This window comes from Lacerta agilis, chromosome 1 (assembly GCF_009819535.1).
Source record: "Lacerta agilis isolate rLacAgi1 chromosome 1, rLacAgi1.pri, whole genome shotgun sequence".
Taxonomy (NCBI): Eukaryota; Metazoa; Chordata; class Lepidosauria; order Squamata; family Lacertidae; genus Lacerta; species Lacerta agilis.
In genome coordinates, this window is record NC_046312.1 from 85,811,924 (window position 1) to 85,835,156 (window position 23,233).

The 23,233-nt window shown below is 44.6% G+C and overlaps 1 protein-coding gene across 2 annotated transcripts in view; it reads left to right on the forward strand.

Moving 5' to 3' along the window:
• The window catches only part of MARCHF4 (membrane associated ring-CH-type finger 4), a 108,509-nt gene that overhangs the window by 81,452 nt on the left and 3,824 nt on the right, over window positions 1-23,233 (forward strand). The window contains exons 2-3 of one of the 2 annotated variants that reach the window (XM_033161525.1): window positions 6,182-6,343; window positions 13,592-13,784. In XM_033161525.1, the coding sequence (XP_033017416.1) occupies window positions 6,182-6,343; window positions 13,592-13,784 (355 nt within the window). The remainder of the gene's footprint in view (window positions 1-6,181; window positions 6,344-13,591; window positions 13,785-23,233) is intronic. The other variant, XM_033161534.1, reaches the window with a different exon arrangement.

A 23,233-nucleotide genomic window follows, 5' to 3' on the forward strand; every position in this document is an offset into this window, starting at 1 on the left:
TTACTATTTATTTCTTGGGACTTAAACCACATGAGGCCACCGGGAGGAAAAACTGATGTTTGCAAACGGCTTGCTTATAGATCATGAAATATTTGCTGGTAAGTGAGAGATAGCCTGGTGTCCTGGGTCTCCTGGCAGTCTCAGCCATTCGCTCTCCACTATGGGACCACTTAAAGAAGTTTAACAGAAGGGCAGCTAGGGCTAACTGTCTTCCATGATGACAAATTACTAATACACGGTTATTGGCATTTAGCAGCAGCAGAGTAACAATGTGATTGCTGTTAAATCCCATATAATTATGTTTTTAATGCAGGAAATGCCTAGTGATTATTTTCCACTTTAACGTTTCCGATTCTTTGTCAATTGAATGTGGAGTTACATACACTAAAGAGACCATTAGTGCCACTTTTTACATTTCATTCTTAGCTTACCACACATGCAGGGCTTTTTTTCCCCCCAGCCGGAGCTCACTGGAACTCGGTTCTGGCACCTCTCAGGTGGGCACCATTGGCATTCTAAGAGAACAAGGGGAGACGGTCATGGTGAGTGCTGGCACCTCTTTTTCTAGAAAAAAAGCACTGCACACACACAAACAATTTTGTCAACTTAAGAGTCATGCCTCCACCATACCCTCTTGCCTGCCACCCAACACTCTTTGGGTATAAACTCCAAGTAAATTACAAGAAACACAAAAACAGTAACACTGTATATACTTTCCCTCTTTTCCCTTTGTGCCCACCTTTGATAAAATGTGTGCCCCATGTGACCCGCACTGTGCGGGTGACAAAGTGGGATTCGGCTCTAGCCCACAAAAGCTGCATGTGGCAGTAACATGTGTTAGCTTTGAAGATACCCTAAGGCAGGTATGGGGGACCTTTGACATCCTGGGGACTGCATTTCCTCAAGGACAGCCTTCCTGGGGCCACATGCCAGCCATGAGCAGGGGCCAGAGGCAAAAGGTGAGTAGAACAAGGGATGTGACTCTTACCTATGTACAACAGTCTATGTTTTGGCCATGCAAAAGTCAGAGGTTGCTGCACATGAACACCCCTGCACACACACATCTTCATCCTTCTTCCAAGCAAGCAAGAGCCTTGATGACAGTTCAAGGGCATCTTCCAGCCAGGCAAAGGCATGTGAGGTGGTCTGGAGTGGGGCCATGGAGGGGTGTGGCCTGGGGAGAGCTCTGAGGGACACAGAGAGAGGACCAGAGAGCTGCATTTGACCCTTGGTCCCAAGGTTCAAGCTAGTGGATGAGCTGCCATAGGACAAGGATGGAAGACCTGAGGCCCTCCAAATGTTGTTGGTCTCCAGGTTCCATCAGCCCCAGCCAGTATGGCCAATGGTGAGGGATGATGGCTCCAGCAACATCTGGAAGGCAGCAGGGTTGTGATCCTTGCCATAGGAGGCCCTGAGGGCTGAGTCTCTGTAGTAATGGCTGATGATAGAGTTAAGCATTGCCTCCAGCTATTCGCGGTTGGAGCTTGTTCTTGTGGTTGCTTTGATTTTCCTTTCCCTGTTCATCAATAAGCAGCCTCTTGTTCTGGGCCTGCATAGTGAGTAAGGTAAAGGTAAAGGTAAAGGGACCCCTGACCATTAGGTCCAGTCGCGGAAGACTCTGGGGTTGTGTTGCTCATCTCGCATTACTGGCCGAGGAAGCCGGCGTACAGCTTCCGGGTCATGCGGTCAGCATGACTAAGCCGCTTCTGGCAAACCAGAGCAGCACACGGAAACGCCGTTTACCTTCCCACTGGAGCGGTACCTATTTATCTACTTGCTTTTGAACTGCTGGGATGGCAGGAGCTGGGACCGAGCAACGGGAGCTCACCCCATCGCGGGGATTCAAACCGCCAATCTTCTGATCAGCAAGCCCTAGGCTCTGTGGTTTAACCCACAGCGCCACCCTGTATAAGTGAGTAACTTATACTAAATAAGCACATGGCAGTCTTACTGAGAAGTTGGGAATAAAGCGGGGGAAGTGTTAGGAATGACTGAAGGCAGGGTCCGTGTGAGGTGGGAATTAGACCCAGGAACTCGATAATTCTGGCAAGGAGAGTTAATATTTCACTTGGGAGTCGGACACCAACATGTTCAGGAGTGGCTCTTTAAAATGATCAACTACTCAGTGCTTTAAAATGGGTGATGATCTCTTAGCTGTTTGTTGTATTTTATCGAGAGTTTTATTGTAAGCCACTTAAAAGCTTGCACTGAAGCAGAACATAAAATGTTGTTAAATACAAGAGAGACAGAAGGTGTAATCTCATTTTAAATTTCACTTCCTACCAATTCCACCCTTAGCCTAACCACCTGAAAGTATCAGCCAATGAGAAATTGATTTTATTTTTTTATTTTTTTGCAATACTGCTTCTTCAGCTGCTGTTTCCTCCTGGTTTATGCCCTTTCCCTCCCAATCCAGTTTCATAATTAAACTCCATGGTACTACCCAACCTGTGCAGATGGTGGGGGTGGGGTGGGTGGGCAGGAGTGTCAAGGCAGATATGGCTCTGCTATCTTAATTCCCAGGTTCTTTTGCAACACAAATTGCTACATATACTGTCAGATGTCAGAACCACTCGGCCCTGAGCTTCTGAGTTTGCATGACAAGGAATGGCAGGATTCACTATTTCTCATTATAAACCAGTTTGTAACTTGTAACAATGCAATGAATATTAATGGTGTTTCTTGCTGACGATCTAACTTGAATGCCAAGCAGCTTTGGCTGGATTTCTGAGCAGGTGCTGCATTTGACTTAGAGTCAAGCAATCAGGTTGGAGTCTTTGGGGGGGGGGGGATATTACGGAGGACATAGGGGAGAGACTTGCCACAACCCCAAAAAGCACTGCTGCCTGTATGAGCCCACCAGCCTGTTAAGATAATCTTTCAGGGCTCTGCTCCAGGCTTCATCTAGTAAGACACTTAGGCTGACGGTATGATGCAAAGCAGAGACTCCTTGGTGGTTGCCCCAGTCCTCTGGAACACCCTTCCTCCGTAGGTATTTTTCTCCCTCTCTCATAATACTAGAACTGTGCTGAATGTTGGATGGATGGTGCACAAAAGAAAGAGGAATTCCATTGTGGAATTCGCTCCTACAAGAAGGATGGATTGCTTTAAAAGCGGTTTAGACAAATTCACGGTGGCATAGGTTATCAATGGGTACTAGCTGTGATGGTTACGCTCTACCTCCACGTATCTGTTGATATGCAATGGTCTTTGGATAGCTGGAGGAAAATCATGCTGGCTTCAATAGTAATAATTGTTTTATTGTTTGTTGGTTTTGATAGAAGAGTCTAATGACTGGAAATTTGGTAAGGCAGTGTGTAAGTGTTTAAAATAACTGGAGAAGCTGGAGTTCAGTAGTGTAGAGCTATGCTACAATAAAATAGCCCTTGAGCAATCTAATAATAATAATAATAATAATAATAATAATAATAATAATAATAAAACATCTATTATACCCCACTCATCTGGCTGGGTTTCCCCAGACACTCTGGGCGGCTCCCAACAGAATATTAAAAACACAATAAAACATCAAACATTAAAAACTTCCCTAAACAGGGCTGCCTTCAGATTTCTTCTAAAAGTCAGATAGTTGTTTATTTCCTTGACATCTGATGGGAGGGCATTCCACAGGGCGGGCGCCACTACTGAGAAGGCCCTCTGCCTCTTAGCAAGTTAGTCAGCTGTACTTCGAGTCTGACTGTCATATTTGGGAGTCCAGAAGATATTTCCACAGAAAACATTAGCTAATGACTGAAGGGGAAGGCTTCCTTTCCTGTGCAGTATGTAGCTTGGGTCCCTTGTTCAGCTTGGAAGGCATTACAATATGCTCCTGATGTCAATTTTGGCACACACTGTGGTGACCGTGTGGGTTGATGGTAGGGAGATGGGTGGTAGATTGGATTTTACAAATCCAACTGTGATGATTCTAACTAGGTTGGGTGAGTCTCTTTTCTCTCAAAAAAAATGCATATTTATGCGCTATGACACTGTTGATTTAGATAAGAACTGTATTGCAAAATCCAGTTTTGTTAACCACTGTTAGCTGGTGTTCATTGGGACTGATGGGGCTGAATACAAGGAGACGAACATCAGGTGAGCTATTCTCTTTTGACTGCTTCTAAGGCAGCTGGCAAGTGGGAGCTGGTGGAAGACAGAGTGAGTCTGGTGGGGGAATCCCCCTTTGACCTTAATGGACCAGCCTATACTCCATGCAGTGCCAGATTTATGTATAAGCTAAACAAGCTATAGCCACTCTCTTGCGCGCCCCCAAAAAATTCACTATTAATATACTTCTTCTTAATTGTATTTCAGTTCAACAATTACTTTGATCAAATTGTTGTGTGCAAATGGCTTTAGATACCTATTAGCTCCATAAATTACCATATAGCATATATTCAACACAAAAAACAGCGACAATTTGTTGTTGACAAAGGACAGCGGGACATGTAAAGGGCCCCATTACCTTCAGTTGCTTAGGGCCTCATCAAACCTAAATCTGGCCCTGTCTCCATGTGATTGTTATGTTTTGATTCACACATCCGTCCGGGAGGTACAGATCAGATGAGTTTGCATTGAACTTCACAGATTGTGAATTCCTCAAGCATCTCTAGCTTTAATTGCATGGAGAGGGGAGAGGACGTCTCTCTATGTGTAGGGGGCTCTGGTAATAATAATAATAATAATAATTTATACCCCGCCCATCTGGCTGGGTTTCCCCAGCCACTCTGGGCGGCTTCCAACAGAACATTAAAATGCAATAATCTATTAAACATTAAAAGCCTCCCTAAACAGGGCTGCCTTCAGATGCCTTCTAAAAGTCTGGTAGTTGTTTTTCTCTTTGACATCTGGTGGGAGGGCATTCCACAGGGCAGGTGCCACTACCAAGAAGGCCTTCTGCTTGGTTCCCTGTAATTTAGCTTTCACAGAGGGGGAACTGCCAAAAGGCCCTCGGCGCTGAACCTCAGTGTCCGGGCAGAACGATGGGGGTGGAGACGCTCCTTCAGGTATGTAAGACCGAGGCCGTTTAGGGCTTTAAAGGTCAGCACCAACACTTTGAATTGTGCTTGGAAACATACTGGGAGCTGATGCAGATCTCTCAGGACTGGTGTTATATGGTCTCAGCAGCAGCCCCCAGTCACCAGTCTAGCTGCTACATTCTGGATTAGTTGTAGTTTCTGGGTAACCTTCAAAGGTAGCCCCACATAGAGCGCATTGCAGTAGTCCAAGCATGAGATAACTAGAGCATGCACCACTCTGGAAAGACAGTCTGCAGACCCAGATGGAGCTGGTAGGCAGCCTCCCTGGACACAGAATTAACCTGTGCCTCCATGGACAGCTTTAAGTCCAAAATGACTCCCAGACTGTGCACCTGGTCCTTCAGGGGCACAGTTACCCCATTCAGGACCAGGGAGTCCTCCACACCTGCCTGCCTCCTGTCCCCCCAAAACAGTACTTCTGTCTTGTCAGGATTCAACCTCAGTCTGTTAGCCGCCATCCATCCTCCAACCGCCTCCAGACACTCACAAAGGACCTTCACCGCCTTCACTGGTTCTGATTTGAAAGAGAGGTAGAGCTGGGTATTATCTGCATACTGATGAACAACCAGCCCAAACCCCCTGGTGAGCTCTCCCAGCAGCTGCATGTAGATGTTGAAAAGCATGGGGGAGAGGACAGAACCCTGAGGCACCCCACAAGTGAGAGCCCAGGGGTTTGAACACTCATCCTCCACCACCACTTTCTGAACACGGCCCAGGAGGAAGGAGCGGAACCACTGTACAACAGTGCCCCCAGCTCCCAGCCCCTCTAGACAGTCCAGAAGGATGTTATAGTCAATGGTGTCAAAGGCCGCTGAGAGATCCAGCAGAACTAGGAAACAGCTCTCACCTTTGTCCCTAGTCCGCTGGAGATCATCAACCAGCACAACCAAGGCAGTTTCAGTCATGTGTGCGAAGAAATATCCAGCTCTCCACATGCCTAGTGCCAAGAGGTGGCCTCATCTCCATGTGCTTAAAGGGGGAAATCCGAGGTAGGATTAAGCAGTTGGCTGTTTTCTACCCTTGGGGTGGGGAGAGGAATGCAGCTCCATGTTCACGCAGGCCTGCCTGTGCTCCACTGCCTTTGGACGGGGGGCAGCAAAAACCAGCTTTTGATCCTATTTCTCTTTCTTTCTCTTTGTTCCCAGGGTGAGTTGCTTAGTCCGTGTCGGTGCGACGGGTCAGTGAAATGTACGCATCAACCTTGCCTGATCAAATGGATCAGTGAGAGGGGATGCTGGAGCTGTGAGCTGTGTTATTACAAGTATCACGTCATCGCCATAAGCACAAAGAACCCCCTGCAGGTAAAGGTACTAGAGATTATTTCAAAGTTCTTTCTTCCATTGTTTTGCCTTTTTTTAATGCTTTCCTCTCATCCATTGGTGTGTGTGTGTGTGTGTGTGTGTGTGTGTGTGTGTGTGTGGCTTTTCATTGTATCATACCTTGCACAGTGAATGGGAGGATTGCTCTTTCCAATTTTATTTATTATTTTGAAAGCTCTGAAAAGATGTTTATGAACGTTTAATAATATAATCAGATTTTTTTAAACAACAACATCAACTCATCTTTTTATTTGTTCAACCTTGGTCACCAAACCAAAAAAGTCTCCTATTATGTCCAGAAGATTCTCAGAATCAAGCTAAATTGAGGCTTCAGTAACATCCGCACAGCCCACGGGTGGAATTATAATGTCAGCTGCCCTTTTTCCAGCTCCAGGATCTATCTTCCTCTTTTGTTTTCAGCTGGCACAGTTTGTGCAGCCTTTTCTTAAATACTGCCAGCGGCTCGCTTGAGAGATGGCACTGGATGTATGTTTCACTTACTGTCACAATGCATTATGGGTTTCCTGGGCTTGCCATTCTTGTGCTATTCTTATTTTGATGTATAGCAACATTCGCTGCTTGAGCCAAGCAGGTGGCGTCCAGCCGTCTGCTGGGTCAAAAGCTCTTTTGCCAGCACAAGGGCACCTGTTGGATTCCACTCAATGTTCCTAAGAGGCCATCATCATCCCTCTAAGTCCCAAAACGTGTCAGTTCGATATTAGAGCCCTTTAGCCCTGCGGAGGCATCACTCTTACACAATTAGCTGAAACAGGAATTAAAATGGAAACTGCACACAAGCATTTAAAAGAGTCCTCCTGTAAAGAAATCAGCCCTGGACCCATTGCACTGGAAAAATTACTGACCAGTCAAAGGTACCCCCTTCTTAGGGAAACTGGTGAAGAGACATCTTCTGGGGCAACTGAAAGCATTCTTGGATGATGCAGGTTATTTAGATCCGTTCCAATCTGGGTTCAGGCTTGGTTACCTCACTACAAGAAGGGTCTTCTTGGTAGTGGCACCTGCCCTGTGGAACGCCCTCCCATCAGATGTCAAGGAAATAAACAACTATCCAGCTTTTAGAAGACATCTAAGGCAACCCTGTATAGGTGTCAGGGACTGGACTGGGGAGGAATTGTGGAGACCACCACCCCTCTCCTGCAATTCCCAGAGAAGAGTGAGACAGTATGAGTGCACACTATGCACAATTCAGGGAAAGAAAATGACTGGATTGTGGGCAAAGCAGCTTTTCTTCCCTGGGTGTAAGACTTCAAGCACTCTGATTTAAAATTAGTATGGGCTTTAAAAGGGGGGGGGTATCTCGCTCCTATCATTTAAAAACCAGATCAGGTTGCTCTTGATTTGAATACAGCATAGCTTCAGAAATAAAAACCAGATACAAATTAACCACAACAGCAGTCAGTACCCAACATTGTCAAATGAGCTGGCAGGGAAGAAAATGAAGATGAAATGGTTCCCTTTTATGAGTTCATTTCTTTACTGCATTCTCAAAACAATATCAGTGCAGCCTACCGGTTCTACCGAATATTTGTTTTATGCTAGACTTTGACATTAAAAAACAAATAGAATATGCTATGTATTCTGGTCACGTCCACTTAGGGTAAAACAAGTGTGTGTGAGCACACACACACACACACACACACACATATATATATATATATATATATATATATATATATATATATATATACACAAGACAAAGTGGTGTGCCGCAGTTGAGACGTGGGTTCAAATGCCCACTAAAGCCATGAAGCTGAGCAGGTGACCTTGGGCCAGTCACTTCCTCTCAGTTTAACCTCCTTCATGGGGTTGTTGTGAGGAGAAAATGGGGGAGAGGAAGAACCATGTATGCCACCTTGAGGTCCTTGGTGGAAAGATGGGCTATAAATATTATTATAATATTCCAAGTATTTGAACAAATTACTAAAATCTTACCTGCATCCTACATGGCTGGAGTTTTTTTCAGGCTTGGTATGTGTTTGATTTCACACCAATCAGCTGGCAGGTAGCTCACTGGAACCCGTCAATCAAGTGGCAGAGGAGCTGCGTATCTCTTGCACTGGCCTATTCAATTTACAACAAATAGTCCTATTCAGGCATTCAGAAGAATGTGTGAGGGCTTAAACTGGTGAGGGAGAAGAGACCTGTGCGCACCACTGCTGACTCTCTTCTGTTGACTACTCAGAAGGTCTGAAGGGGACTTCTAAATGCTTTGGGCTGAACGTCTTTACGAGCCTCCTCCTCCTCACCTTATCAGGGAGTGTCACATGTCAGAAGGAGTGCATTTGGCCCAAAACACAAGCTCCCTTCAGACCTTCTGGGAAAGTCAAGGGTGGTGGTGGTGCTGGAGTAGGTGTGCCCATAGCGCATGGGGACATTGAGGGCTGGGCTGGTCTGCGTGCCCCTGCTTCCTCCGCTCCCCAGTTTAAGCCACACTGTTTCTTTTGAGCAGGGGTAGTAGCCATGTGATGCAGAAAACCTGCGGTTTGACCGGCAAAATTAGAACCCCCATTACACAATCAAATGTAGTCGGAAACACCAGGCAGAAGAGAACAATTAATTATTGTTTTATGCCACCCTCCCTCCAAAGAATTTAGGGCAGTGTATGTTGGGACAGTCTTCCATTGCATCCGCACAGCAACAGTGTGAGGTAGGTTTAGGCTGAGAAAGTGGAGACTGACCCAATATCACCTAGCAGGGGATTTGAGGATGCCTGTGCAGTTGAAGTCCAGCTCTCTGAGCCACTCTGTTATGCTCTCCCGAAAGGGATGCATCTTTGAGAGCATGTTACACCAAGGAGAGGAGCTGCTTCTCGTTGTTTCCTGGGAACGTGTCACGGCACTGATTTTGATCTATAACTCTATTACTGGCTTGAGCCGAATATACCTCAGAGGGTACCCCACACCTAAGTCCCAACACAATCTCTGAGATCAAAGAAGAGCGGTCTCTTTTTCTTTTCTGTTAATAGTTTATATTGTGCTTTTTAATCAGCTTTACCACAACATACGCAGGTGCCACGCCGTAAGTCCAATTTTGTAGAACGATCCAAATCCCCCTTCACTTTCTGCCCCCCTGACCCCTCCAGTTCCCTTTGTGGCTCGGTATCTGGAGTGCTCCAGAACCAATCAGCATAATAAACAGTTCTAACTATTAGCTTTAAAGAAAAAGGGAGGAGGGGAAGGATAAAGAATAGCAGAAACAGAGAAAGGAAGAAAGCAGTAAAATAAAGGGTTTCTTGTTGATTTCCCATATCCCACTATGGGAAATGGTCTCACTTGGCTATAATCATGTGAGGCAGCAGGAGACCCTCCTTGATGTTATGCAGCCATGCATGGGGAGGGGGGTATGTCTGCCACAAGGCAAGCTGCCAAAAGCATGGAGGCATGAGTCGTCTGTGTCACACTGCAGAAAAAGGCCCTGTGTTTTGAAGGGCTGCCAGAGGACACTTCTCTGTTTCTTAGTCCTTTGTTTGAGGGCTGCCTGGTCCAAGCCTGGCTAACAACAACAACAACAACAACAACAACAACAACAACAACAACAACAACAACAACAACAACTTATTATTTGTACCCCACCCATCTGACTGGGTTGCTCCAGCCACTCTGGGCAACTTCAGCATATACAAAAACATAATAAAACATTAGACATTTAAAAAAAACCTCCCTATACAGGGAGCCTTCAGGTGCCTTCTAAATAAAAGTTGTATAGTTACATTGGTAGACATAACAATACCGGTCAGGTAATACACCCCTGCTTCCACTGCAACAGTGCTGAGCAGTTCAAAAGAGCCCTTGTATATTCCTTGTTGGGTTTTTCTTTCTTTTTTTAATCTGCATTTACAGATCTACAAAGGCTATCTAGGTATGTAGCGTTCCTGAGATCCAGTGGGGAAACAGCAGCCAGTACACACCATACATAGCTTGAGCCAGTATCAGTGCAGGCTGCGCAGCCTGTAAAACAGAGAATACACAGAATGGCCTTGATGCTTTTTCATTATTAAAACAACAACAACCCAGCCACCAATCAAATATACTCCCCAAATAAAATAACTTGTGCAGGTCCAAAAGTGATTTCCAGGAACCCTGACATTTCCTCGGAAAGCTTCATCCCCAGGCAATCTTGTGCATTCATGTAACTGGCCAGAAAATCATGCTTGGAAGGTTCCTTGCTTCTGTGAAGTGGCCACTTAACTTGAATTTACGCCCATTAAATGTGCATTTTCTACTCTGTACAGCTGGGGGTGGGGATTTCATGGGGAAAGGTAACATTTTTCTCTGATGGCCCTAATCAGAGCATAACCTTAATAAACAAGCTAGCAGTCCATTTGTGTGACACAATGGACATTTCACCAAAGGGCAGAAGGCCACACTAGGCCCAGTACATGCTCCAAAATATCGCACAAATAGAGGAGCTATATAGAAGATGCCCCTTGGTTAAAGGCATACTGAAAGCAGGCTCCTTTAATCTAATTTCTAATGTATTTGAGGGGCAAAAAAATTTCTTGGTGAATCCCCGAACGCTAAGCATGGGATCTCAGAGGCTGCTTCATTAGGTCGACTTCTGTTTTTTACAGGAGCTGCTTTGCATTATTCCGTATCACAAAACTGGAACTTGAATATATAGAAGGATTGAGGCAGTGATAGGGAACCTGCCGCCCTCCAGATGTCGCTGGATTGCAGCTCCCATCAGCCCCAGCCAGCATGGCCCATGATCAGGCATGATGGGAGTTGTAGTCTAGCAACACCTGGAGGTTCAAAGGTTCCTCATGACTGAATTAAGATCTCCACACACACACACACCCAATTCCTACCTTCACACATTTTTGCCTGTAGGTGGTGGTGTTTTGTATTGGTGCCGCCCTCTTTGCTTTCGTTTTTTCCTTTTGCATATGAGTTTTGTCGATTCTCCCTTCTGCGCTTTTCCTGGATGGCTGCTGCATCAGCCGGCTCGCTTCTCTTCATGGCACTGCTTGCCAGGCTGCTCCGACGAGGCAATGATACAGTTAGCCTATTTTAGCCTTGCGAGTGTGTCAGCAATCTAGCCTTAGGTTTGCAAGGCCCTCTGTGATCTCAGGATGTCAGATGCAGGCATACCACAGTGCATCTGAGGGTAATTAGCGGAGCTGTTCTGATGTCATTCTCTCAGCTGCTCTGACGTCACAGAAGGCTTTGCAAATGTGACTCCTCAGGGGCCATGGAGAATGCTTTTATTCTGAGCGCCAAAATTTAGGAGCAACATTAGGTTAAGTTAAACAGCACTGGCATGTACCGTTATTTGCTGCAAGGGCTTTCAAACCACTCCTTGACAAAGCCAGAAACATACATGGCACTTTCTGCTTATAAGGGATGTGCTTGACTAGCAGTTCAAGGGGTCTGCAGTCACTCTTGTTGCATTCATTGATAAGACAATGATTCCAAGGGGGGTGGGGGGGAGGTAGTTCAGCATAATCCTACAGTTCTATTCAGGAGTGCCAGTGAGTTCAATGCGGCTTTGTCTCAGGTACTTGGTACATATAAAATCACAGCCTTTCACAAACAATTGCATTCCTTTCCACACCCAAAGAGCTGCTGTTGTGATCATAGAGCAACCAGATAATGGTGCTCAGAGCAGGACAAAGGACAGCAGCCATGAAGTGTGTAGACTAGAGGATGTAAGATGCTGTACTGGTAAGAATAAACATACTGTAGAAGCTTTTGCAGTTAAACACAACCCTTTATTGAAATTTCACACCATCTAGAAGAGAAGCACAGGGCAAAATGCACACATCCTCAGATACTTCAAAATCTATTTAGCCAGAAGATGAGATGTTTAAAAATAATTTGTAAAGCCTATTTTCACAGGCGGATATCATAACAGAGCGGGTACATGGAAGGTTACTTGAACCAATCTCACACACTTTATTTTGCCAGCCAAACATGTAATGTTGGCTGCTAAGTTCCTGGTGTTAGTATATTTCACAATGCTGTCCTCTGTAAATAATAATCACACGGGCTCTGCACCTATTAAACAGCTATGGAAGAGCGAGAGTGGGACATTACAAAGTACTATAAAAAGTCAGAGCCACAAGAGGCCTGGCCTCCTCAAGGCTTTTGTAAGCATTTCCCCTTTATATTTTATTTTTTAAAGTACAGTTATTTTTATATTTATAATGTCAATTTTTGTGTGACTTGAGTAAAAATGTACATGGGGAAAATGAAATAATTTCCTTCTCTCTCTCTCTCTCTCGGAAACCTGGTCATTTCTTATCCCATCAAATGATTTTACACACACGCACACACACACACGCACACACAAACCTATTTCTCTCTCTTTATTTTTCATCTTTTTTGACACTGCCATGAGTTTCTTGGGCTTTCCAAATAGGTGGGTGGCAACACAGTTGTGGACCCCACCTCCACCCGTTCTCCCTGGGCTCTGAAATGCAGAAGAGTAGTCAGACCAATGAAACTTGGCAAGTGGATTTCATATTTGCTCCCAGTGGTGGAAGTTCCAGACTGGGGGACTGACTGCTGTTTTCCTTCAAAAGAAAAGTGATCAGTTTAAGCTTAAAAGCATGGATACAGCGATGCACAGTTTGACCCTTAGGGCTATGGCTGCATCCCCACCCCCTGGGTACCATTAAAAGCCTCTGCTTGGTCATGCACAGAGAGCCTCGCACCCTTTAGGACACTCGGGATCGCTCCTTTCAAACTGTGACATGCCCAAGCCATCGTTATTCGTCTGTGCGCCATGGGCAAATGAATTTTACTACCACCATGGCATGCTCTCATGCTAGTTTCTGCAAAACCAGCCATGACCAATATTGTGATAAAATCAAGGGGAAAAGAATACTTAAGGTGTACTTAATCAATGCACCTACTCAACCCACTCATAACAAAGCAGCCCATAAATGTTTTGAATGGCAGTGGGCTGTGGGCAAACAGTTGAATAGCAGAACAGAGAGCAAAACAGAGGCACGTGGCAGGATGTGATCCCATCTTTCTGATCTCCTGTTGCAGGCAGGCACAGGACTGTCCTTTTCTTCTGCAGTCTGCTGTCTAAAGAGCTGCTTGCCTCTGTTGCAAAAGTCCATGCAAAATGCTGTGGGGTGTTCATTGGTAGCAACTGGTGCCACTGACTAAAGAATTAATCATCTACATCTTCTGCTTACACTTCTCTTTTCTTTGTTGACTTCCCCTCCCTCTCCCCCCCACCCCAATCCCCGCTGCTGTATTGCAGTGGCAAGCCATTTCTCTGACCGTCATTGAAAAGGTTCAGATAGCGGCCGCCATCTTGGGTTCCCTCTTCCTTATCGCCAGTATCTCGTGGCTCATCTGGTCCACCTTCAGTCCTTCTGCGAAATGGCAACGGCAAGACCTGCTCTTCCAGATCTGCTATGGAATGTATGGCTTCATGGACATTGTCTGTATAGGTGGGTGACGGGGTCTCAGTATGAAATGTAGTAACCATAGGCAGTGCTTTTTTCTGGTGGGGGGGACACAGGGGTACGCAAACCCCTAAACATTTTGTGAATCTTTGTACTTTTGTCCATTTACTGTATTTATTTTTCCAGATTTGAACTAGAAAATGGTGATTTTCTTGAGTCAAAATGAGAGTACCCCTAAACATTCTTTTAGGGGTGGGGAAACACTGACCATAGGAATTCATTTGTAAGAAGTTATTGAGAGGTAGCTTCTTTGCTTTTGGGGGGGGGGTCCAGAATGAAGTTTTGGTATAACTCTATTTGGACTCAACAGTATTGTTCCTGGTGGGCTTTTCAGAAGCATCCAAAGTTATCCTGTTTCATATGTAGCATCTTAGCTGAAGTAGTCACTAGTCAGATCCAGTATGACAGCTCCTGTCTTTTGACCATTGTGGGTAATCTAAGGAATTCCCTCAGACAAAGACATATTTAAACCTCTTCAGTCAGTGGTGTCCAACCTTTTTTCAAAGAGGGCCAGATTTGATGAAGTGAAGGGCCGCGAGGGCCGTCCAAAGGGCCGACCAAAGTTGTTGAGGTTTTTTTAGGATTGAAGTTGTTGAGGTTTTTTTTTTTAGGATTTTACCCCAGGAAATAAACTGCCATGGGGGGCCAGATTAAACCGACCGGCGGGCCATATTAGGCCCCCAAAACAGACTTTGGACATGCCTGGTTTAGGTCCAACATGGATATCCCCAGTGCCTGATATGATAAATTCCAAAGAATCAGATTCAGAGTAGTTAAAATGCAAATCCATTGTAAAATCCATTTACTCACTCTTTATGCATTAAAAATGTTACATAGAAACTTGCTTTGTAGGTTTGCAGATTTTATTTTCTGAGATTGTACCGTAAAATCTGATGTCTTAGATAGTAGAGTCTTGTTCAGAATTCAAACCGGCAGACCTAAGATTCATTTCAGTGACAATTTTAATGCTTTGAGAATCTGCATGTGCCAGCCCTGGTACTTGTTACCTAATTGAGGTGCTTGTCTATTCTGATCCCAAAATAATAAATTCCAGTGTCCTCACACAAAAGAGAGAAAAATGAGGAACTGATGAGCATAATCAGTTGGCCTTCTCCTTTTGTGGGAGGCTTGCAACAGTGCCAGCCCACTACAAAGAGGAGAGGGAAATGAAGCCATTTCTAGGCAAAAAGAAACAACCAGAAAAAGGAATGAAATGTCTGAAATAAATAAAACTTGGAGAAGGGAAGTTGATGAGGACCAGAAGCAGGTATTCCTCCTGATTTTGAAGGGTGTGCCACAAAATGCTTGGGGGTTGGGATGGGACATGAAGGGTCCAGGAGAAACTTAACTGGGAACCATTGTGTGGCCGGTGGTGATTTCTGAGTCTTTTCCAAGCACATGGGAGGAGAAGCTTTCTTTAACTGACAGTGTGCCATAAATGTTCAATAAGCCATGGTATGTGTGGGCAGGAGGGGTAGTGAACTAGTAAAAATGAACAGGGTTTAAGTCTAACAGTGGATTTATTTGCAAGCCATGACATAGCACACATGCTCTGTTGTGTAACCCTGACATTCTTACCGCTCCCATTTCTGTGGTTCTCATGACCCACCACAATTGACCAGCCACCACTTTGCAAACATTCCCTTGTATGGAGGGCAACAGATTTTTCCACTAGTCCAGAGTTAAGTTTAACTCTCTTTTGTGCTACAAGCTGGTATCTACTCCAATTCAACCATATTGTCGACTTTTCTCTTTGGGATTTGGAGATCACCTGCTCAGAGAGCAACCATATTCAATGAACAATATCAGCTTCCCTGCCACACCACCCCTTTTTACCTAGCTATGCAGGGGACAGGAAGAAGAAATTGTCTGAGTTCTCTTGCTTGGCTGCTGATGGGAACAGAGAACAGGTGGGTGGCTTGCAGTTGCCAGTAAGTAACATGATTAACATGGCTTTGGTAAAGCAGAAATGGTTGGCAGCAGCTGGAGCGCTCATCTGTCAGTGGAAGATAAGTATTCTATTTCCGTCCTTGAAATGGATGCAAAACCAAGCAAAATAAGCCCGTCCTTAATGAGGGGAGTGAAGAAAATGTTATGTTTAGATGGAAATCAGAGTGTGATTTCTCCGTTTCCCTTTCATGTGATTGTTGCATTATAAATCTGATTGTTAGCTGGATGATAAATAGATAAAGTGGTATTCAACTACGTTCTGCTCAGAGCAGATCCATTTAAATTAATGTGCCTAATGTTCATTCATTTCACCGTGTCTGCTCTGAGTAAAACTTACTTGAGTACCACCTGAAGTCTTCCCCCACACCCCGGTATATAGGTGCAGTGATAGGACAGACTTCATCTACTAAATTTCTGCATATTGTGAAACAAAAGAGAACTGTAGGAGGGGAAAATGTGGAGGGGGGAATGCATGAAACAGTAGAAAGTGTGGGCAGGGTATCCACATATATTTTCGCATCTCTTGAAACGACAACGTTTGCAATGAAAATAGAACCTCACAACAATTCAGCACCCTACCATTTTGCACACAAAAAATGGGGATGGATAGTCGTGCTGCAGGGATATTGCGTTGCTTCAAGACGACAGGCTGTGTTGGTGTTAACAGCTCCTCCTCCTTTGGTATGGCTTATAACTGCTAGCAAACTGGCAGCCTAGAAACCTCGGGTAAGAACCTTTTAAAATGCATATTGCCGGATGAGTTCCCATGTACCGATTCTGCAACGCAGGAGCTCGCCCCTCCTGCGAAGCACTTAAAATGAGATGGTATCAAAAGGAAGCACAGCCAGCCCTTATGAGAAAAAGGCATTGGGAGTTTGCTCATTAGTGACAAATTAACCAGAAAGCAGGTATGTGGGGAAATGGATCGAGGCTCCCTGCAATTCATGGACGTTGCAGGCATTTTCTAGCAGGTACCTGTCAGTCGTGTAACCGTTCGGCCATCACAAAAGAGCTGAGCGTGTGTTGGGTCAGGGGTGGGGAGTGGTCGGAGGCTGTCCTATTTTCCCAGCAGCAGAATAATGCAGCTTGAGGGCTGGGGAAATGTGATACCCCTTTGACAGAAGAGCAGTATCTGGATTTCTCACCAGCCGTGGATATCAGCTGCACATTTATTGTTAAGAAAGGAAGGCCCTTGCTGTTCTTATTTGTTTATTTAATCTAAAGCAACATTACTCACTTTGTAGGGCCAGAACAAGAGGCTGTTTTTGGATGAAAAGGCATGAAAGAAAACATGTGACAGTTAGCACAAGAACAGTTAGCACTTTAGGAGCATAGGAAGCTACCTGGTACCAGGTCCGACTGATGGTTTGTCCAGCCCAGAGCTGAGTCTCCAGGGACTCAGACAGAGAACTCTTTCCCATCCCCTGCTACCTGATACTTCTGACTAGAGGTGGAACAGGGACTATACTGGATGCAAAGGACGTGGTGCTCTATGACTGAGCTGGAAATGGGGAAGATACCCCAAAAAAGTAAGAGGTAATTACATTTGGAGAACCATTTTCTGTGCAAGGTATGCCATTTGTATATGTGATATATATAGCTGGTCAAAAAAAACCAACAACAACACAAAAACCAATCTTCCAAACTCACACCACTGAGCTGAGCAATGATGACAGTTTGGAAGTTCACTGCACATTCCTGCAAGCACCTGGCCATTAATTAAATGGCAATTCAGATGCAGTTGTGTGTCTGGCTGCCTGTATCAGTGGAGGCTGCAATTAAGGAAGCTTGATCTTTGCAGATTCAAGTGGCGTTCAGGGTCAGCGGGGCTGGGAACCATCTCTCGTTGAACACTGGGAAGTGTCATCAGCTAATGAGAGAGGGAGGCCGGTGAGCAGCACGACTGGCCCGAGAGGGGCGCTGTGCATCACAAGACTTGATTTAACAGACGGCCCACATGGTGCTGTCACTGCACCCACCCACAGACCACCAGAGCTGCATACACAACAAGTGCGTCCCATGATTCGGTTTATTTCTTTTTGTTTTCCTGGCTGTGTCAGTTCACCTCATGCACAGCGGATGACTGAAATAGCAAAAGCGATTATGCAAATTGAGACTGAGGGCTTGGAGGTGATGGAGGGGGTGAGCTCTTGGGGAATTTGTCCCTTTACAGCGGGCAGTTTGCGTTACTGAAATTGACACTGGCTGCAGGGTAAGTGCAGTAAACACTGCCAGCTCAGAAAGATATTTTTCCAAAACATGGGGAGGGGGAAATAGTTTTAAAGGTGGAATAAATAAATATAGAGCAAATAGGCTTCCCCCCCTACTCCATTACATGACCTGATCAATTTCAATGCTTGACAGGGGATACATAAGTTGAACAACGGAAGATTAACGTGGCTATCAGATGGAGCAATTAGACTCCATGTTGCTGTATGGCCAACTGTAGCACATTTTGTGTATGTGGTGATGTGAGCTGCTTGCCAGTCTTTACGTTCCTATATTTTTCATGCATCTTGCATATATGCACTAATGCGCACACACAGCTTCTTCATCAGATCCAGAGGGCCTTTAGCTCTTTGAAGAATCACTGTTTTGCATCTGAACAGTTTGGGAGATGAAATTATAAGCAGAGTCATTCATCTGCCACTCCCTCCACCAGCTGGCAATTTCTGTGGACATCACTGGTGCCTTGGAGAAGGGTCAAAGCTCAGTGTCAGATCACATGTTTAGCAGTGAAAGGTCCCACGTTCAATCCTTGGTCTCTCTAGGTAGGACTGGGAACCAATCCTGTCTGAAACCTTGGAAAACTTCTGGCACCCACTGTAGATATCTGAGCCAATGGTCTGACTCAGTATAGGGCAGTACTATTAAGTATAGTAATTTAATTCACTGAAATTGTAAGTGCTTGTATGCATTACTATGTATTTAATTTTGGTTGGTTGGCAACTGAATTCTAGAGAGCTCTTATGTGTTTGGGTAATTTTGGTCACATGGGAGGCATCTAGTGAAGGAGAGACACCATTTTATGTGAAGCAAGATGACTGTGTTTTAGAATCCACTGTGAACACTGCTAAGTTGAATAGAGTGTTGGAGTCCTTCTTCTCTGCTTGAAAGAAAGAGAGCAAAGCTGCAGGAGAAGGTGAAAGTGGGAAACTCTCCTAGGAGCTGCAAAGCAATGGACTAACTGAGCTACAGAAGGCTGAGTGCTGAGATCTGGAAAGAGAGGGAAATACAGTTGTTTGGAAGTTAGAAAAAGAGACTGTAAGCCCATGCTTGGATGAGCATGTGACTGTAAATATTATGTTTTAATTCATCTATAACTATTAGTTTCTGCAAGTGAAGTCTAGACATTGGTTTAATTTCCAAAGAAGGGTGTCAGTCATATATATGATCTGAGCTTTTTAGCTGTGTTTTTGCTACCTTTACTTCAAAAAGCATTCAGGCACTCTATTGCAAACCAGGAACCACAGGCCTTCAGACTTTTCTGTAACTCTGGCTGCTGACAGTCAAAGGAAGCCAGAGTTAGGCAGTCCATCCAGCAACCCCTTTGCACAATTGCAGGTAATAGAACAACAGATCAATAGCCAATTAAAACGGATATGTGGTGCTTGATCTTTTGTGGCTTGATGGGAAAGGAAATTAATGGGGGAGCTGCCTGTCGACGCTCACAATTCAGGATCTCCTGTCAGGACTAATGGCGACTTACTTTTAATGGTGCTGCCTGTTTCGACTGGGCATTGTTTAAAATGTGCCAGGCTGGAAGAGCCTTTGGCACTTCCTTCTGCTATCTTTTATACGTCAGAAGCAGGTAGGCAGAGAAAGAAGAGAATGATGCACACAGCAAAGATAAGAGCAACATCATGGAAAAACCACACAAAAGCTGCATTTCTTTCTTGGACAAGACTGAACGGTGTTTATAAACTTGTCCCAGTAGCTCTATAGCCCTCTTCATCCTAAAGCAGAAAATTGGCAGGGGCTTGTGTGGCAGTCCTGCCTTTCGCACCCCCATGCTGTCACCTGCTATACTCCTGAAAGGGCTTCTAAGCACATTCTGCTGAACATTCGTAGATGCATCCTCACAGTCAAGAACCTTATGCTGTCAGGTTCTTGATCACAAGGAGGCAACAAGACTTGTCCAACTGAATGCGCTTGGTTGTTGTTGTTGTTGTTGTTGTTTAGTCACGTCCGACTCTTCGTGACTCCATGGACCAGAGCACGGCAGGCACTCCTGTCTTCCACTGCCTCCCGCAGTTTGGTCAGACTCAGGTTAGTAGCTTCGAGAACACTTAGAAGCAGCATTCAGGCTTCCCTGCTCAGTCTGGGACAGTCAAGGGTCAAGTGGGTGTCCCTGGCCCACACAGGGATGTGTAGGGGGATCCAGTCATTCCACCCTACATCGTCAAAATTGGGCCTTGCAATTGGATTTGCAGTTGTCGTGCTTGCGCTTTGCCTGACATTTTCCTTTCTTATGGAGAGGGTGTCCGTTTGCATCATGCCCAAAGGTCACTAGTAATGGCCTGGTCTGAGGTCAGCTGGCATCATCCTGATGCTAAGACCTGCCAATCATGACATGCCTCTTGGAGGCACTGCTCTCCCTGTTGTCCAAGTGAGCCAATTCTACCACAAAGCCATGATTGGGTCATCCATGGACAATCCACCACATTATAACTGGTGTTACATCAAACATTTCCCACTTGCTGGCATTATGATGTACCAAGTGGGTGTCCAAGAATCATAGAATCGGAAGGGACCCCAAGGGCCATCCAGTTCAACCCCTTGCAATGCAGGAATCTCAGCTAAAGTATCCATGACAGATAGCCATCCAATCTCTGCTTTAAAGCATCCAAGGAAGGAGAGTCCACCACCTCCCGAGGGAGACCATTCCACTGTTGAACAGCTCTTACTGTCAGAAAGTTCTTTTTGATGTTTAGTCAGAATCTCCTTTCTTGTAACTTGAAGCCATTGGTTCAAGTCTCATGGTGGGGTCCTTGGAGGCCTCTCTCTCTCTCTCTCTGACTTTATAATTTCATAAATATTAATACAACAATAAGAGCCGCCATTGCTTTCAAATGCATCTTGAATGTGCTTGAGACTCACACCAAGGTTCAAAAGTCTGCTCTTCAATATATTCAATGTGTAATTCAAAAAGGTAGTGTGTTTTATTAAAAAGCATCTCCTGTGCTTATTTATTATGTTTTTCTGGTGCACCTGTGCAGTTGAGTGAATTGATGAAACACTGCCAGAAGAGAAAAGAAAAGAAAAGAAAAGCAATCTTGTTGTGATTGTATGTACAGTTATATAAATTTAAGTTTCGTGGGGTAAGAAGGATTATTTTAGCAATGTGCAGGTGCAGACATGCACATCAATAAAACAGCTCTTGATGCAATGATACGTACGGTCACATCTGCAATGTCACCTGCACATTTGTGCAGTGATGTGCCTTGGTAACATAAATCTTTAGGTTTGTGCAAGCAAATAAGTACATAAATAAATAACAGTAAACAAACAAACAAATAATAAAATGGATGACAAATCTCTAGCACGAGAAATCCACTAAAAAAAAAAAAAAGAACTGGACCTTTTGTGGTTTGGAAGGGGATGGGGAAATGCATTGAAAAGTGTGGGTTTGATCAGTGGCTAATGGGAAGATGTGTAAGAAAAACCCCACAAGCCAGTCAGAATAAATGCAAGGCAAGTGTTCATTGTTGTATAACCACCCCGTAAACAAATCAGAACAAATGCTCAATAAAGGCCAGATATTGTCAAATTTGTATTAGCAAATCCGAGTGAATGCTCAATAAGTAGGTCATCAGGAGAGGCTGTTAATTAACCATATCAAACTGGTTCCAATAATATAAGAGCTCTGTTGGATGAGGCCAAAGGTCCATCTAGTCCAGAATCGTGTTGCCTGCAGTGGGCAGGCAATATCCCTGGGCAGCCCACAAGCAAGACATGAAAGCGTTGGCCTCCTACCCACTCCCACCTCCATTGTGTTATGAAATTAAGTGTAGCAACTGCTCTGCAGAAGACATGCTGAGGAAACTACACATATTGAACATAATTAAGAGAATGCAAAATAAGTCCTTTGCTTGGTTTTAATTATAAAAAAGAAAATAACAAAAATTATACTAAGTTTACAAAACATGACCCACCCACCAGGGTACAGAAAGAAGTACACAACACTCCTTATATACTACATTTGCTTGCTCAATTAACAACACCTGCTGTACTCACAGCTGCAAAACTAGGTCATGAGATTTCCTTCTGACTTTTAAAGAGGCACACATTTTGTGGAACAATAATGAACCTTAATATTTGAACTATTCAACACATTGGTCCTCAGCAAGTGACATACTCAGTGACGTACTGCCTGAAGGTTGCATATAATCATCTTGACTAGTAACCATTGATGGAATCATTCTCCATGAATGTTCCTAATTGTCAGGGAGCAAGTGACAGAAGAGGAGGAGCAGGGGCTCGGGGATGCTGTGGAGCCCTTCAACTGGCAAGAGACAGAGGAAGCAGAAGAGAGGGTGGAGATTAGCCAGGAGGAGGAAGGGCTCAGGGATGCTGCAGAGCCCTTCAACCGCCCAGAGGCTCAGGAAGGGAGCTCAGACTCTGGAAGGGAGGGGGCTTTAAAATCAGCACAGACAAGGAGGGAAATGAAACGTAAGGATCAAAGATGTCTTGTGCGATTCCCACGCCAACTTTGTTGGCGTGGGAATCGAAGGAAGCCACTCCCCGAATCTGACTCAACGGATTCGGACTCCTAATCCTGAACTGTAGCTGTTTCTTGTACATATGTAATAAAGACTGTAAATATCAAGCTGACTGAGCTGTGCTGTTAATGCGAAGGGGAGACACCACCTTTACACTAATCCCTGCTTAAAGCCAATCATGACAGTGAATTCCAGAGTTTCCCTTCTTCTCGTCTGTCCTGAATCTATTCCCCACTAGTTTCATCCTAGCCATTATTTTAACCAGCTGAACCACATAAAGATGTCATACCAAGAACCAAACAGGCTAAGGGCAGATTGTGATTGTGTTAGAATTAAGTTAAAGGCAGCTTTCATTTTCATTTGTTCCAGTACAGCAGAACACAACACTATAGACATTTTAATGACGGCAATCCAACACAACACTAAGCGCACTTTAGCCCTTTGATTTCAATCGGCTTTAAGCACAATTAACTGTGTTACATTGTGACTTTCAGATTTTCATCACAATTTGTTGAGTGTATTTCAATGTGTATTGCCAATGTCTATTTCAAAGGTTAACCTACAAACTCCACCTAGTGATATTTTTCTCTTGACACTTCATACTCAGGCCCAGACACTTAATTTTTATTTTTTTTAAAACCCCAACACAGTGTGTTTAAACCACAGCTTTTCCTGCCAAGATACTCTGAAGTGGCCTGATGGCAAATTCTGCATATTTTGTTGAGAAATTTAAATATGCACAGTTTGGAACTGACATGTATG